Source organism: Lepidochelys olivacea, assembly GCF_965140295.1.
Source record: "Lepidochelys olivacea isolate rLepOli2 genome assembly, chromosome: 26".
Classification (NCBI taxonomy): domain Eukaryota; kingdom Metazoa; phylum Chordata; order Testudines; family Cheloniidae; genus Lepidochelys; species Lepidochelys olivacea.
This window is the reverse complement of record NC_140436.1, coordinates 2,368,826-2,386,133: the sequence shown is the minus strand read 5'-3', so window position 1 is coordinate 2,386,133 and position 17,308 is coordinate 2,368,826. Positions and strand designations below refer to the sequence as shown.

Here is a 17,308-nt window from a genome sequence, read left to right as displayed (position 1 = left end):
CCTCCTGCCAGCCACTGGCTTCCTTTCTATTTATTTTCTCTCTCTCTTTCTCCAGGGACCTCAAGAACAACTTGATCAGCACGATCCAGCCCGGCGCATTCCTTGGCCTCTCGGAGCTGAAGCGCCTGTAAGTGGCCCTGGGCCCCTTGCTCGCTATTCTGGGAGAGTCGAGCCTGCCGCGCCCCTCCGTCCGCAGCAGCGCTGGCTCGTGGGCGGGGGCCAATGCACAGACCAGACCCCATCCAGGCAGAGTCCCCTCTCGGCGCCCCCAACCTGGGCTTTGAAACAGCCTGACTCCGGGAGCTACCTGTCCTGCGGCTTCGCCCCAGACACCAGGCAGGTGCTGAGCTCCTGCGGCAGGGCTAGGCGTGCTCTGAGTCCTGAATCCTGCCAGTCTATTCATTTCTCCAGCACTGCTCCCTGCAGCACCAGAGGCTCCCCGCAGCAAGGCACAGCCGGCTGCCCCAGTGCGGGGCTGTCTTCCAGCGCTCACGCCGCTCTTACGTCCCCTCTGCTTGTTTCCAGAGACCTCTCCAACAACCGCATCGGCTGCCTCAGTGCCAGCGTCTTCCAGGGACTCGCCAGCCTCCTCCGGCTGTAAGTACCCGGGGGGGGCCCGTGGGAGGGGCTCCCTGGAGGACAGAGGCTGGCCAGGGGCTTTTGGCTGTTGCGGAGCAGGATCCCCATGCTTGCCCTGCCGCTCTCGCCCTCGTTCCCCTTCCCACCTGGCAGCAGGACCCTACTCCCTCCTCTCTGCTAGCAAGGGATGGAGCAAAGTCTAGCCTCTCCTGCCACCCCATCTCGCTACCACCCGCCCTTAGCATGGGACAGCCAAGCCTCCACCAGCCAGAGCTTAGCAATAGACACACTCCAGCGCCCAAGTCCCCTGAGCGTCTCCCAGCCATGTCCAGCCCCTGTTCCACTGGGCACTCACCAAATTACCAGCCCTGCTGTTCCCACCTTATCAGTTACACCCGAGACTACAGCTCTGCTTCACACTCAGCACTTAGTTTTGTTTACAGAAGGAGCCAGTACAAGTTTATTTAACGAGAAGCAGAGATGCCAGTGATAGCAAGCCGAGATGTTGGAAACAAAGGGTTACATATACACTAGACTCATGACATGCCTGCGAGAGCCTCAACTTAACTGATAGAATGTTGTTATGCCAGAAGAGGAAACGCTCACTCAACATCCTTCCAGCGTATAACAGCCAGACTTGGCTAGAATCTTCTGTTTGTGAAGCAAGCCCACTGCTTACTTCCTGGGTGACATTACCAGGGTGTCCCTGTGCAACCCCAGAGAGATCAAAACAACCCTTTGATCTTTGTTCAGGAATCGGACGCCCTCCCAAGGTTCCTTCCTGTAGATTGTGCGAGCTCCCATTGGTTTCTGAATTGCGATTAGCTGGTGGCTCAGGAGGCAGAGAGGGGTCCATTGGGAAGTATACTGTGCTCGATTTGCATCTGACAGATAAGCACCTCCTGCTTGTTAGGAAGGAACAGCTGTCACCTCCGGTGCCCAGCTTTAACTCACAGACCTTACGAACGTCATTTCCAGGATAGGTCCGTAACTGCGTAACTGTTAGCGTCCCCTTATCCTTTTGCCAGGGCTGTGGTGGCCAGTGTGTTACTGGCTCTCTCTAGAGACCTCACATGCCCCCTTCAATGAATTATTGTGCGTATAACTGACCCGGGGATCCCTATAAAACTCTGTGCACCCTCTATGCCCTCTGCCAGATGGCATCAAGGGGGTCACAGGGATACACGCCCACCCAGGGTGCTGTCATCTCTGATCTTCAGCCTCTTGGATTAGACACATGGGCGAGAGTCTAGATTGTGGGGAAGAAAGGAGGAGAGACCCTGCCCCTCAGCCAGACCCCACGGGCTGCTCCCAGCCTCCCCCTCAGCCTGCCCAGCTGGCTGACTGCACAGTGGCTCCATTTCTCTGTGGGTCGCAAGCACAGCGTGACTTAGCTCCTGGGGGCGGACACTTCAGAGCAGCTCCTGCTGGAGATTGTGTGTGACGATGGCTGAATGGTCTGTCTGCCAGGCGAAGGTAGCGCTCAGCACGGAGCTCATTAAAGGCCCTTGCTGCTCAGCCTGTCGTGTGGGCTCCTCTGTCCCCACCTGTGTGGGGAGCTCATTAAGTGCTGCTTGGCGATTGTGTGCATTCTTGATCAAAGTGAGCTTTAAAACCCCAAGACATAGTGGCAAACGGGGCCAGGCCTCTTGTTTTCGCTTTTCTCCATAAAACCAGGCCAGGGGAGGGGGTGGAGAGTGGGGCTAAGCCAGAGAACAAAAGCTGAGAGGGACTGAAGTGGCTGGAGAGATTCTGGGGGGAATTAGATTAAAGCAAAAAAGCAAACGTTTGCCCTGAGTTTTCAGTGTATATCTCTGTATAATCCATGATGTGAGGGTGTGGAGAGAGTTCGTAAAGCGAGAGGGAGTAAGTGAGCCCCAAGACTCCTGGGTTCTCGTCCCAGCACTTGGGGAAAGTATTGCCTTGTCACTAGAGCTGGGGACTGGGCGTCAAGACTTCTGGCCTTACATTTTCCAAAGTGACTAGTGGTTTTGGGCCCCCAAAATCGAGACCTAAAGGGCCCTGATTTTCAGAGGGCAGATACTCAGCACTTCCTGCATGTCATCGGGCCCCCAGAACACTTGTGGTGAGATAGGCCCTTGGCTTCTATTTCTGGGCCTGCCACAGACTGTGTCCCTGCTCTGTGCCTCAGTTTCCCATCTGTAACATGGGGTAATGGTGGTCGCCCCCTCACAGAGGGAGTTGTGAGGTGAGGCTGAATGGGCTCCATACAGGGTGAGCTGGGGCGAATTCTTTGGCCTGAGATACACAGGAGATGATCTATGGAGTCCTTCTGGCAGGGTGTTTATTGTTACTTGTGTCTGGTAGCCCCACAATGGGCCACGTGCTATATGAGCACAGAGCTCCCCGTCCCTCTCTCTCTAAGGTCCCAGTTCAGCAGTCTTAGCAGATGAGGCGAAAGCTGTCACCTGCTCCCTGGAGCCAGGAGCTTTCCCGCCCCAGGGGGGCCCGAGGCAGAAGCGTTGGGAGAGCAGGTTCTGCAGTGTCTGGAAATGCCCGTTTCCTCCCCTGGCTCTGCGCCAAGAGATGTTTGCCCTGGGACTTGGCTCGGTGCGTTTGCCCAGCAGATCAGAGCGCATCCGCCAAACCTCTGCCACCTCCAGCCCGGTTCTTGTCTCCTCCCACAGGAACATGTCAGGGAATATTTTCTCCAGCCTCCAGCCTGGCGTCTTTGACGAGCTGCCATCTCTGAAAGTCGTGTGAGTATTTCGCTGAGAGGAAAGGGTGTGTCGCATGGCCCCCCTCACCCACCCTGCCTCCGTGCCGGAAGAGTCGCCCTGGCCAGCAGGGAGCTGAGCGAGAGATGTGCGCTCACGCCCGGTGCCCTGAGGATGTGGTGTGCTCACAGTGCTCTGGCAGTTACACGTGTGTGCAGACTGGCACGGGGACAACAGTATGCGCAGCTGCCCATGTCCTGCCACGACGGTACACCCTCTGTGTGCTGCTCCTGTGCCACTCTGGCCTCCTGCAGTGAGTGTGGGGTGGACAGGCCTCAAGCTGTTACCTGTTCCAGCCCAGACCCTCGTGCCCAGCACGCCCCAGCCACTGACGCATGCGGGGGGTGGTCCTGGCAGCAGCTGGGCTCATTCTGCTGACCCCCATCTCTGTGGGGCCTCGGCCGTCCCTGACTCCAGTCCTTTCACTTTGCCTCTTCCAGTGACTTTGCCACCGAGTACCTGACGTGCGACTGCAACCTGCGCTGGACGCTGCCCTGGTCCAGGAACCGCTCGGCTCAGATCTCCGACAAGACGCTGTGCATATACCCCAGCCCCCTGCAAGCCAAGCCACTGAGGAGCATCCAGGAGAGCCAGCTGCAGTGTGGTGAGGCAGCCTGGCCTTGAGCACCGCTCGCAGGGGGCAGGGGGTGGGCAGCGCTGAGTGTCTGAGGGCCAGCCCCTAAGCTGTCCGTCAGGCTTCTGACTGCCAAGGCCCTGGACAACCCCCTCAGCTCACTGTGGGCCCAGTAGGGAGTCAGCTAGTGCCAGCCGGGCTGGTGGTTTCTGTGGCGTGGACACCAGTCTGGCTAGGGATGGGACTGAGACCACCCCCTGCCTGTGGATCATGACCCACGGGGCCTCCGGTCATGAGCGACCCAGGGGACCGGGCACAGCCGGAGGGGGCTCCCCGCCCCACCGGGGGATGAGGTGGCTCACCCAGGTATCTCGGCCCTTTCCTGCAGTGGGCACTCCGGAGCTGCACACCCACCACCTGATCCCTTCGCTGCGCCAGGTGGTGTTCCAGGGCGACCGCTTGCCCTTCCAGTGCACAGCCACCTACCTGGACAGCAGCACCCGCATTCGGTGGTACCACAACCGGGTGCTGGTGGAGGGGGACAAGCAGACTGGCATCATCCTGGAGGAGAGCCTCATCCACGACTGCACCTTCATCACCAGGTACGGAGCAGGCTCCATCCTGCCCGGGGTGCTGGGCAGCAAGTTGTAGGCACTGGGGAAGGATGCTCCACAGTGCAGCCCATGTGCCAAGCTACTCTGGGCAGGGGCCGGGTTCCCGAAAGCTCAGCTCAGCCCTGGCCAGGGATCGCTCTGGACCTTGACAGCTCCTGCTGAAACTGAGCCCGCGAAAGCTGGGATTCCTGACTAAGTCTCACCTGGGTGCATGATGCTTTGCTTCACCTGGGGTGGGGGCTGGGATTTGGGTGCCTAGTTCCCCTAGGTTCCTTTATAAATCCCAGCTCTTTATGTATGTGCCAAATGACCATGTTTTCTTGCCAGCTGCCATCTCCTGCCCAGAGGTGGCTGCCTTGTGGTGGCATTTGAAATGATCCCTGGGCCTTGTTTTGGGCCCCCACCTGCAAGGGAAAGGGGCTGCAGAAAAGCACTGGGTTAGCCCTGGGGAGATGTCTCGCCAATGGGTTCACCGTGCGTATGGATGCAGACATGGCTCTGCCTGTCTCTCCATGGGGCCTAGGGCAGTGCCAGGCCTGTCAGTGAGCACTGCTGCCCTCCTGGCTTCTCAGATGTGAGCATTTGCCTTGTCGTCTTCCCTCCCTCCTACCCCCAGCGAGCTCATCCTCTCCAACATCCACGTCTCTGCCAACGGCGAGTGGGAATGCGCCGTCTCCACCTCCCAGGGCAACGTCAGCAAGAAGGTGGAGATTGTGGTGCTGGAGACATCGGCCTCATACTGCCCAGCCGAGAGGGTCACCAACAACCGTGGGGACTTCAGGTCAGAACTGGGGCTGCTGCACCCCGACGCCTGCGCCCCAGCAGCACCTCCCGGTCACTGCCCCACGGCTCAGTCACCCGTGGGGGAAAGGGCCTGGGGTAGGAGCGGCCTCTTCACGTTTCCTGCTGCAATCGGTGTGTGGTGAGCGCCCCCAGGAGGGCTCCGTGTTGCTGGCACAAGGGGCACTGGGTTTCCCTGTGGGGCTGCTGTGGGTACCGGGTTGCTGGGCCAGCTGCAGTGTGGAGGGGTCCCTTTCGCCAGCTGCCCCCGTAACCCTGGGGGCATCGGGGGAGTTCCCTCCGCCTTCCTCCATCAGGATGAAGAGCTGGGCTGACTGGGAGGGTTGGAGGGCATGCGGGAAAAGGGGATAGCACCCACAGTTTGCCCTACGAGCCCAGTCCCCGGGTCCCTCCAGCCCAGCCTCCGACACCTCCTGCTTCTGAGAGGGGTGGAAAACTGCACTATGGGGTGGGGGTGTGGCTGGAGATCCCTCCCTGCCCCCTGCAGGGCTCAGCAGGGGCCCAGCAGCACCAGTCCTGCCCTCCGGGTTGATAGCTGGTGTCTGTTTGCAGAGTCCCCCAGCGCCTCTAACTCCAGACAGAGCGTGCGAGTAACGCTGCAAACGCCGCCCTGTGGGAGGCGGGGGGCCAGGAGGCAGCGCAGCGGGCGTGGGGGTGTCTGGGCTTTTCCGCTGGCTCCTCCACTCCTCAGGCTGCAGGCGCAGGGGGGTGCTGAAGGCTCAGTCCCGCAGGTGACCCGGCGTCTGGCAGTGATTAGGCAGCCATTGATAGGGAGGCTTCTTTGAAAGGCTTCCCGTGCTGGCAGCGCAGACGGGCTCCAGAAGCAGAGGTGTTGGAATTTCTCTGGCAAGAGACGAAAGGCTTTGGGAGCCCACTGTAACCTCGGCGGGGCCTTCATGGAATATAAATTACTGGTACAGTAAATATGGCTTAGATTAGCAGGACCCCATGCACGCCCCGCCCCCTCCATTCCGCGCTGGGTATGGAATTGGATAGCTGGGGAAATTGGCATTCTGCCGCGGGAACTCCCCTGCAGGCCTCGGGCACAGAGGGTCTCGGGGGTTTACTTGCTGCCGTGGGTTGGGGGGATACAGAGGTGGCCAGCAGTCTGGGGGATGGGGCTGCTGGGGGTGGGGTGGGGAGGGTATAGGGGGATGAAGGCTGCCAGGGAGTGATACAGTGGGGTACAGGGCAACTGGAGACCTGGGGGATATAGGCAGGCTTGGGGGAGAGGCACATGGTGGGGATACAGGGGTGGCTTGGGGCCTGAGAGTGAAATGGGCTGCAGTGCGGGGTACTGGGACTGCAAGAAGGGGGGATATGGGCTGCCAGAAGGTTCACAGGGATGCAGAGGTGGCTGGTGCCCATGGGGGCATACAGGGGGTACAAGGGCAGCAGGTTGCCAAGGAGTGGGGAGGATTCAGGGGTCCAGTTGCATTACCAGGATGTGAGAGAGCTGCTAGGCATATGGGGTCCATCCTGCTGAGGACAGAGGGACACGGGCAGGGTGGTTTTGGGCACTGGGGCACTGAGGGGCACGAAGGGCTCAGGCAAAGCAGCCCACCCCATCCGTGCTGCCAGCTCTAGCCAGGATCAGGCCTACTCGGGGGATTGATTCCAGAATAAGCTATGGTGTGAATTTAATGCCCAACAGCTCTTTGGGACTAGCCCCCAGGTGGGCCCTCCTAGTCAGGGAGAGCATGTCCATGCCAGAACAGCTGTTCTAGTCAATCTCCCCATGCAGACGAGCCCTTTGACTCAGTAAACTGCAGCCCTCTTATCAGCTTCATTCCAGCCATTGGGTCTCATGATGGGACTGGGGGAAGGCATGTGACCTCCATGGGCCCCCCTCCCGTAATCTAGTTGTGGTGGTAGCGGGTGAGCAGGGAGTGGCTCAGAAATGAGATGTTGAAACAGCTGGGCCCAGATTTCCAGGGAGGGAAATAAATTACCCCATAAAAATCTCAGCTGCTCTGTGGATTGTCTGAAGTCTTTCTCTTTGTCATGCCCTGCATGCAGCTGGAAAGCTTTTCCCTGATCCCCCTTGGGATCCCCCCAGTGCACACCGTGGATGTGTTCCCCCCCACCCCCCATGCACGGACGCATGCCTGCTCCCCCGCTCCGTGCCAGCAGAGCTTCCTTGCTGTCTGCACCCGCCTGGTTCGTGGGCAATTGACCCAGTAGAGCCGCGAGGAAATGGTGCTTCTTAACGTACCAGATGGGGTGCTCGCTGGCTGGTTTTGGCCATCGGCGAGCTGAGTCTGGGGCTGGTCTGTCCAGTTCCCAGCAGACGGGCTAGATGATGACAGGGTTGCCAGTCCTCTGGGTTCTTGGCTGGCCCCTTCCACCCTTACTAACCCACCTCCGGCATTGAGCCTGTGCTGTTCCCAGCAGCTGCCAAGCCTCTGCTGTCCGCCCATCCCTGGAGGGGCCCTGAGTGCCCCAGGGGAGGGACCATTCCACTGGGAGCCTGCCAGCAGCCCTGCTGTGTGCTGGGAGAGCCCCAGGCAGGCTCCGTGCAACCAGCTCTGCACAGCCGGTTTGCATTTCTCCCCCACTGTCATAGTTTTCCCGGTCTCGTGCTCCCTTGAGGCTGGTGGTGGGTTCCCAGGGCCGCGGCAGGGGAGCGGGGCTAATTACAGCCTAGCCCAGCCACGGTGCTGACTCAGTGTGCTGCAGGAGGGCTAGGCACTGTTTGCCTTTTGTCATTCAGGAAATGGAAATTGGCCTGCCTCTGGCCCTCCCCCACCAGCTCCTGCCTGCCTGTGGCCCCCCAGCTCCCGGCTGCCTGTCCCTCACCCACCTGCCCCCCCTCTTTCTGTCTGGGCTCCAATGGTCTGTGTAGAGCCTGTCTCCCAGCTCTGGGCTGGGGGAAGGTGTCATCCTGCGAGCCCTGGGGTCTGGACCCCTCTGTCAGTCTCAAGAGGGGATAATCTGGGCAGCAGGAGGCCATGCTGCCCCTGCCCACATGCTCAGTAGGACACCCTGAGGCGGGAGGGGAGCCTTTGTGGCCCAGTAATAACATCCTGGTTGCTGGGGCAGGGCAGCACCTTCTTGGCTAAGGCTCTCGTCCCTTCCGTAATCCCGAGAGGCTGGCCAGCCTAGGAACGTGCACGCTGGAGAATGCAGCAAAAATCCCCCATTTCTGTGTCCCCCATTGGGAAAATAGCTCAGCCGAGCAGTTTCCCACTCAGCGAACCCCACCCTGCAGGATCCACCTGCCTGCTTAGATTTAACCTGCTTCCATACATGCCTAGTGGTGAGTGCTGCGGGCCTGGGACTGACAGACAGAGCGGGCTGGGAGTCAGGGCTCTGGGGTTCCCTTGCTGGCATTGCCACTGGCCTCTGGGCAAGTCCCTTCTCCTGTCAGGCAGCCTGGAAGGCCGGAGCAGAAGGTGCTTGGAGGAGGCAGGTGCTGCAGCTGTTGTTATTTTCAATGTCATTCTTTACAGTGCTCCGAAGCGCATGGTACAGGGTCCAAGGCTCCTCGGTTACCCTTTATTATTATTGTAGGGCCTACTGACCAGGGCTGGGGATCAAGGCCCCATAGTGCTAGGCACCCCGAGAACAGAGACTGCCCCAGCTCCCAACCCAGGATTTGGGCAGCCTGCGCGGGATGAATTAACACACAAACCGGGGTGGGGAGGTGTTAGTGGGACAGCAGCTGGACCAGTCCCTGGTGCAGGACCTGCCCGCTCTGTGGCAAAGCGTTTCCAGGAGGGACTGAAAGGGGACGATTTGGGGATGGGGATCCTTCCTATTGCAAGGGCGGCAGGTAAGAGAACGGAAGATGCTGTGGGGAGAGGGTGATGGTGTCTGGGGGCCTGCCCGGGGCCCCAAAGTGGCCGTGCAGGCCGGGCACATTCTCACTGTGTGTCTCCCCTTTTCATCTAGGTGGCCTCGCACCTTGGCCGGCATCACTGCCTACCAGTCCTGCCTGCAGTACCCCTTCACCTCGCTGGCCGTGAACGGGGGCCCCGTGGCAGAGAAGCAGGCGTCGCGGGGCTGCGACCGCATGGGGCGCTGGGAGGAGGGCGACTACTCGCACTGCCTGTACACCAACGACATCACCCGTGTGCTCTACACCTTTGTGCTGGTGAGTGGGGCCTGGCTGAGATGAAGGGAAGGAAAAGGTTTCCTCTTCGCCCATCTGGCCTGGCTGTCTGCAGTATGCATTTGCAGTGTTCATCCCTCTGCTTGCTTCTCTTTCCATCTACAGTGTGCATTTGTCTGTCCATTTGCAGCCTGCATCCCTCTGCCTGTCTGTCTGCGATATGCGTTTTGTCTGCCTTTCTCTCTAGCCATCTGCAGTGTGCATCTGTCTGCCTGCCTGTCCATCTGCAGCCTGCATCCCTCTGCTTGCTTGCCTGTCTGCGGTATGCATCTGCCTGCATGCATCTCTGTCTGTCCGTCTGCAGCTTCATCCCTCTGCTTGCTTCTCTGTCCATCTGCAGTGTGCATCTGCCTGCCTGCCAGCCTGTCTGTCCATTCATTTGCAGCCTGCATCCCTCTGTCTGCGGTATGTGTTTTGCCTTCCTGTCTCTCTAGGTATCTTCAATGTGCATCTGTCTACTTACCAGCCTGTCTGTCTGTCTGCAGCCTGCATCCCTCTGCCTGCCTGTCTGTCTGCAGTATGCGTTTGCCTGCCTGTCCGCCTGTCATGTTTCCAGGCGAGTGTGACCATGGTACAGCTGTGCCAGCTGCAGGCTGCGGCTGTAGCCCTGCGTGCCGTTCAGTGACCCTTCTGTAGATCAGGGCATCTCTGAGGCAGTCCCTGCCCCAGCTCCCTGGCATTGTTGAGCTGGGCTAGCAGGAGGGGGGTATTGACCCGGCTGGTGACTCCCCCGTCGCCTCTGCAGATGCCCATCAATGCCTCCAATGCCCTGACGCTGGCGCACCAGCTGCGTGTGTACACAGCTGAGGCTGCCAACTTCTCCGACATGATGGACGTCATCTATGTGGCCCAGATGATCGAGAAGTTCATTGCCTACGTGGACCAGATCAAGCAGGTAGGGCTTCCTCCCCTGCCCCAGCTCCCTGTCACGAGCCCTCTCTGCACACTCCTCCCCTTCCGCACCCAGCCTCGTCTGCCCCAGTTCTCCCTCTTCTCCCCCCACGTGGTGCTGTCCGTGAGCGCTCAGCTCCTCGTCCCAGTGCCAAGGTGTCTGTGAGCAGAGCCCAGCCTGGGGGTCGAGTGCTTCAGGTGTTCTCATCCTCCAGCACGTGAGCCCCTGCCCAGAGCAGTCACTGTCCTCCAGCCAGGCGGAGTATCTCCCTCCCCCCCAGCCCCCTTCTAGGCCTCTCTGCAGGCCCCTGCTGGCCCTCACACCCACCCCGAGACAGGCTGACGTCACCACCCCAAGCGGGAGGCTGGGGCACACAGGTGGAGGGACCGTCCCATGCTCCAGACGCCCCTGGGGAATCTTCCTTGAATCCCTGGGGCTGGGTGTGTCAGAGCCCACGACGACCACCCCCCTGCTCCCCTCCAGCTCCCGGACGTCATGGTGGAGATGGCAAGTAACATGATGCTGGTGGACGACCACATCCTGTGGATGGCTCAGATCAAGGACAAGGCCTGCACCAGCATCGTCCGCTCCATGGAGAAGATCGCAGGCTACGTGCTCAGCAGCAACTCGCAGCATGTGGCCGTGGTAGGGCCCCAGGGCTGGGGAGCTGGGCAGGACTGGAGGGAGCTCAGGGTTGGAATAGCAGGGGGCTGGGGGTCAGCACTGAGGGGTGCTGGGTGAGAGTGGCCTGGCCTCTGCCTCCAAGGCTGCTAGGCTCCTTGTGGTGGGTGCCCTGCTAACTCCCTGGCTGCTTTGCACCCTCGGCAGAACTCGAGGAACATCGCCTTCGAGGCCTACTTGATTAAGCCGGAGAGCTACACGGGGCTGAGCTGCACGGCCTTCCAGAAGCAAGACGGCGGGCGCCCGTCGCTGCCGGAGCAGGAGGCTGAGCCCCTGGCTGACCAGCAGCTGAAGTTCAGGTGCACCACGGGCCAGCCCAACATCTCGCTGGCCAACTTCCACATCAAGGTACTGGGGGGTGGCGATGGGGAGGGGCAGGGCCTGAGAGCTGCGCTGTCTGGGACCTACTAACCTGTTGCTCCCTGTCCCCTCAGAACAGCATCGCTCTGGCCTCTATCCAGCTGCCCCCCAGCCTGTTCTCCGCCTCGGCCCCGCTCTCCCTGCCCCAGGCCTGCAAGGTCCAGTTCCTGGTGTTCCGGAACGGCAAGCTCTTCCGCAGCACCGGCAACTCCTCCCGCCTGGCCGACAACGGCAAGCGCCGCAGCGTGGCCACCCCCGTGATCTACGCCGGGACACGTAAGGGGCACTGCTGCACGGGGGACAGGGCCATTGCCCTGGGCTCTGCACAGCCTGCCCTGCTCGGGGGTGCAGTGTCGGGGGGCTACGAGAGGCTATCACCGGGTCACTGGAGCCCACGTCCTCCTCCCCAGGGGCCGTGTGGCTCTCAGCAGCGCAGACCCATGTGGTGGGTTGTCTCTGACCCAGATGTGAAGCCGTAGGGGCCCCTGCTGGCCAAACTTTCCTTCCAGATGGGCAGCTGGCCTCCCCCCTGCCCATGGGGGTCTGGTGGGGCACGGCGGTGGCAGCATGCAGAGGCCATGGGCCTGCCTTCCACTCCACATTGGTTGCTGCTGCTTTACTCTCCCCTTGTGCGTCAGGTAGGGTGTTGCTCAGCCAGGTCCCAGGAGGCAGCTGCAGAGCAGACTACCCCAGGTCTGACCCTGCCTGGGCCCTGGACAGCAGGGCGTGGAGTGAGGGATGAGCCCATGCAGTGCATCTGCTCAGCCATTCTCCTCCCCTTCCCTCCCCAGATGGCTGTGGGGTCAGTAACCTCACCGAACCCATCACTGTCTCACTGCGCCACTTCAGGGAAGGGGCCGACCCCATGCCTGCCCACTGGAACTTCGAGGTGCTGGGGGGCTACGGGGGCTGGAGCGCCGAGGGCTGTCAGCTGGCCCACCAAGAGCCCAACATCACCACCCTGTTCGGCCGGCACCTGAACAACTTTGCAGTGCTCATGGTAAGGAGGGGCGGCAGGAGAGGGAGGGGAGACTCTGGCCTCCTGAAGTAGACTAGGGGTGTTATTTTGGGGGGGGGGAGAGGCAACTGCTCTCTCCTCGTCACACAGTGGCTCCAAAGCATCACACCATGTTTGCCCTGGATTTGTCCTACCCCCTCTCATAAGAACGGCCACACTGGGTCAGACCAAAGGTCCATCTAGCCCAGTATCCTGTCCTCTGACAGTGGCCAATGGCAGGTGCCCAAAGGGAATGAACAGACAGGTAATCATCAAGTGATCCATGCCCTGTCACCCAATCCCAGCTTCTGGGAAACAGAGGCTAAGGACACCATTCCTGCCCATCCTGGCTAATAGCCATTGATGGAACTGTCCTCCATGAATCTATCTAGCTCCCTTTTGAACCCCGTTGTAGTATTGCCTTCACAACACCCTCTGGCAAGGAGTTCCAGAGGTTGACAGTGCATTGTGTGGAAAAAATACTTCCTTTTGTTTGTTTTAAACCTGCTACCTATTAATTTCATTTGGTGGCCCCTTGTTCTTGTATTATGAGAAGGAGTAAATAACGCTTCCTTATTGACTTTCTCTATACCACTCATGATTTTATAGAACTCTATCATATCCACCCTTAGTCACCTCTTTTCCAAGCTGAAAAGTCCCAGTCTTATTAATCTCTCCTTACACAGAAGCTGTTCCATACCCCTAATCATTTTTGTTATCCTTTTCCGAACCTTTTCCAAGTCCAATATATCTTTTTTGAGATGGGGCGAACACATCTGCCCCAGTATTCAAGATGTAGGCGTGCCATGGATTTATATAGAGGCAATATGATATTTTTCTGTCTTATTATCTATCCCTTTCTTAATGATTCCCAACAGTCTGTTTGCTTTTTTGACTGCTGCGGGACATTGAGTGGATGATTTCAGAGAACTCTCCACAATGACTCTAAGTTCTCTTTCTTGAGTGGCAACAGCTAATTTAGACCCCATCATTTTATATGTATAGTTGGGATTATGTTTTCCAGTGTGCATCACTTTGCATTTATCAACATTAAATTTCATCTGCCATTTTGTTGCCCGGTCACCCAGTTTTGTGAGATCCTTTAGTAGCTCTTCGCAGTCTGCCTGGGATTTAACTATCTTGAGTAGTTTTGTATCATCCGCAAATTTTGCCACCTCACTGTTTACCCCTTTTTCCAGACCATTTACGAATATGTTAAATAGGACTGGTCCCAGTACAAATACCTGGGGGACACCACTATTTATCTCTCTCCATTCTGAAAACTTACCATTCATTCCTACCCTTTGTTTCCTATCTTTTAACTAGTTACCAATCCATGAGAGAACCTTCCCTCTTATCCCTTGGCAGCTTATTTTGCTTAAGAGCCTTTGGTGAGGGACCTTGTCAAAGGCTTTCTGAAAATCTAAATACACTATATTCACTGGATCTCCTTTGTCCACATGCTTGTTGACCCCCTCAAATAATTCTAGTAGATTGGTGAGGCATGATTTCCCTTTACAAAACGATGTTGACTATTTCCCAACAAATTATGTTAATCTATGTGTCTGACAATTTTGTTCTTTACGATAGTTTCAACCAGTTTGCCCGGTACTGAAGTGAGGCTTACTGGCCTGCAGTTGCCAGGGTCACCTCTGGAGCCCTTCTTAAAAATTGGCATCACATTAGCTATCCTGCAGTCATTTGGCACAGAAGTTGATTTAAATGATAGGTTACAGATGACAGTTAGTAGTCCTGCAATTTCACATTTGAGCGAATACCATCAGGTCCTGGAGTTTATCAGTTTGTTCCAAAACCACCTCTGACACCTCAATTTGGGACAGTTCCTCAGATCTGTCACCCAAAAAGAATGGCTCAGGTTTGGGAATCTCCCTCACAGCCTCAACAGTGAAGACCGATGCAAAGAATTCATTTAGTTTCTCCGCAGTGGCCTTATCATCTTTGAGTTCTCCTTCAGCATCTCGATCATCCAGTGGCCCCACTGTTTGTTTAACAGGCTTCCTGCTTCTAATGTATTTAAAAAAAAATTTGCTATTACTTTTGGAGTCTTTGGCGAGCTGTTCCTCAAATTCTTTTTTGGTCTTTCTAATTATATTTTTATACTTCATTTGCCAGAGTTTATGCTCTTTTCTATTTTCCTCATTAGGATTTATCTTCCACTTTTTAAAGGATGCCTTTTTGCCTCTCACTGCTTCTTTTACATTGTTGTTTACCCACGGTGTTTAACCAAAGCCGACGGTATGGAGGAGCATTTGGTTTGGACAGACACATCCCTTAAGGGAGGATCTATAAATGGAGATTATGGTGGCTTTTTAAAAAAAAACTGTTTTTTAATTTGGGGTATACTTTTAAGTTGAGCCTCTATTATGGTGCCTTTAAAAAGTTTCCATGCAGCTTGCAGGGATTTTACTTTTGGTGCTCTACCTTTTAATTTCACTAGCCTCCTCACTTTTGTGTAGTTCCCCTTTCTGAAATTAAATGCTACCGTGTTGGGCCGCTGTGGAGTTTTCCTGGCCACAGGGATGTTAAATTTAATTATATTATGGTCACTTTTACCAAGTGGTCCAGCTATAGTCACCTCTTGGACCTGATCCTGTGCTCCACTTAAATCAAGAATTGCCTCTCCCCTTGTGGGTTCCAGGACTAGCGGCTCCGAGAAGCAGCCATTTAAGGTGTCGAGAAACTTTATCTCTGCATCCCGTCCTGAGGTGACATGTACCCAGTCAATATGGGGATAGTTGAAATCCCACATTATTATTATTGAGTTTTTTATTTTAATAGCCTCTCTAATCTCCCTGAGCATTTCAGAGTCACCAACACCATCCTGGTCAGGTGGTCTGTAATATAGCCCTACTTCTATAGTCTTATTTTTCAAGCATGGAATTACTATCCATAGAGATTCTATAGTACAATTTACTTCATTTGAGTCTACGCTTTCTTTCACATATAGTGCCCCTCCCCCACCAACACGACCTGTTCTGTCCTTCTGATATATTTTGTACCCTAGTATTACTGTGTCCCGTGGATTATCCTCATTCCACCAAGTGTCTGTGATGCCTGTTCTATCAATGTTCTCATTTAATACAAGGCACTCACGTTCACCCATCTTATTATTTAGACTCCCAGCACTGGTACAGAAGTATTTTAAAAACTTGTCACTTTTTAGCTGCCTGCCATTACATGATGTAATTGAATGGGACTTTTTTTTTAATTTGACTGTTTCTCATCAGATCCTACCTTCCATCCATCTTCCATCCTCTCCTACTTATTAGGACACAGGGAATCTCCATTTATAGATCCTCCCTTAAGGGATGTCTCTGTCCAAACGACGTGCTCCTCCGTACCTGTCGGCTTTCCCCCTGCCCTTAGTTTAAAAATTGCTCTACGACGTTTTTAATTTTAAGCACCAGCAATCTGGTTCCGTTTTGGTTTAGGTGGAGCCCATCCTTCCTGTATAGGCTCCTCCTTTCCTCAGTTCCTAATAAATCTAAACCCCTCCTCCCGACACCATCGCCTCATCCACACATTGAGATCCTGCAGTTCTGCCTGTCTGACTGGCCCTGCGTGTGAAACTGGGAGCATTTCACAGAATGGTACCATGGAGGGCCTGGACTTCAGTCTCTTACCTAGCAGCCTACATTTGACCTCCAGGATCTCTCTCCTGTCCTTCCCTACATCATTGGTACCTACATGTACCACGACCAGCGGCTCATCCCCAGCACTGTACATAAGTCTGTCTAGATGTCTCGAGAGATTTGCAACCTTCACACCAGGCAGGCAAGTCACCGTGCGGTTCTCCCGGTCATCACAAACCCAGCTATCTGTTTCTAATGATCAAATTGCCCATTACTAATGCCTGTCTCTTCCTAATAACTGGAGTTACCTCCCCCCGAGAAGTATCCTCAGTGCGAGAGAATACCACATCATCATCATCTGGGAGGAGGGTCCCAACTATGGGATTGTTTCCCTCTGCTCCAGTTGGATGTTCTCCTTCCTTGAAGCTTTCATGCTCTTCAACAGCACAGAGACTGAGGGTGGGACCATTCTACTGGATCCCAGAAAGTCTTATCTATGTACCTCTCTGGTCTCCAAAGTCTGTACCCGGTCTCTGAGGGCCAGGAGCTCCTTGCACTGAATGCATACATGCTGCATTGAGTGCAATAAACTGGGTAGCTCCCACTCTGTTGCTGGACTTCTGCCTGCATTCTCTTTTTACTCCTGAAGCTTGTTCCCTTGTTGGTGCTTTGTTTTTATCAAGCGGTGTTTTGACCTTTAAGTGCAAAGAATGGTAGGTGTATCTTGCCCCTGCTCACACTCCCCCTGTAAACTCCCTTGCCAAACTCCTGTTAGCTGCTCCCCCGTCACCCCTTCCAGCTGGCCGGGAGAGTAACAGTCATTGTCCGCTCATGCACAGGCTGTGGCAGCAGCAATCCCCAGTGGCCCTGGCATGGCAGTCTTGACTTAGCCAGCTTACCAGCAGCCCCCTAGTCCGGGAGGAGCCAGATATAGATGTGAAACTAATTTTGTTTTTGTAACTAGGAACTCAGCAATTTCCCCAGTGAGGCACCAGGCCCAGCTGAGGTTCTGCATCCTGTTCTTTACACCTGCACTGCCCTCCTGCTGCTGTGCTTGTTCACCACCATCATCACTTACATCATCAACCACAGGTGAGCGGGGACATGATGCTGTACTCTGTTAACCAGCTGCCACTTTCACCTCAGAAGTGGCTGCACGTCAGTGGTTTGGGGCTGAAAGGTTGATCAATACCCTCTGGCCCTTGGTGGAATGAGGGACCTGTCCATCAGCTTGGGTTTTTTTCAGACATGTTGAGGCACTAGCCAGCAGCCACAGCAGGGCTTAAGGCACTTCCTGTCAAATCTATCTTGGAGACTTTGCTCCAAGGTGTTTTTAGTGGACTGAGAACCTGCTGGGCTCCTGTT

General features: G+C 56.0%; 1 protein-coding gene across 1 annotated transcript in view; it reads left to right on the top strand.

The window, feature by feature from the left end:
• Positions 1–17,308, top strand: part of ADGRA2 (adhesion G protein-coupled receptor A2) — a 101,692-nt gene that overhangs the window by 76,989 nt on the left and 7,395 nt on the right. The window contains exons 3-15 of the mRNA XM_084615110.1: positions 56–127; positions 526–597; positions 3,228–3,299; positions 3,758–3,921; positions 4,280–4,493; positions 5,122–5,286; positions 9,201–9,402; positions 10,166–10,315; positions 10,796–10,957; positions 11,141–11,341; positions 11,428–11,629; positions 12,145–12,353; positions 16,908–17,035. Of these exons, the coding sequence (XP_084471236.1) occupies positions 56–127; positions 526–597; positions 3,228–3,299; positions 3,758–3,921; positions 4,280–4,493; positions 5,122–5,286; positions 9,201–9,402; positions 10,166–10,315; positions 10,796–10,957; positions 11,141–11,341; positions 11,428–11,629; positions 12,145–12,353; positions 16,908–17,035 (2,013 nt within the window). The remainder of the gene's footprint in view (positions 1–55; positions 128–525; positions 598–3,227; positions 3,300–3,757; positions 3,922–4,279; positions 4,494–5,121; positions 5,287–9,200; positions 9,403–10,165; positions 10,316–10,795; positions 10,958–11,140; positions 11,342–11,427; positions 11,630–12,144; positions 12,354–16,907; positions 17,036–17,308) is intronic.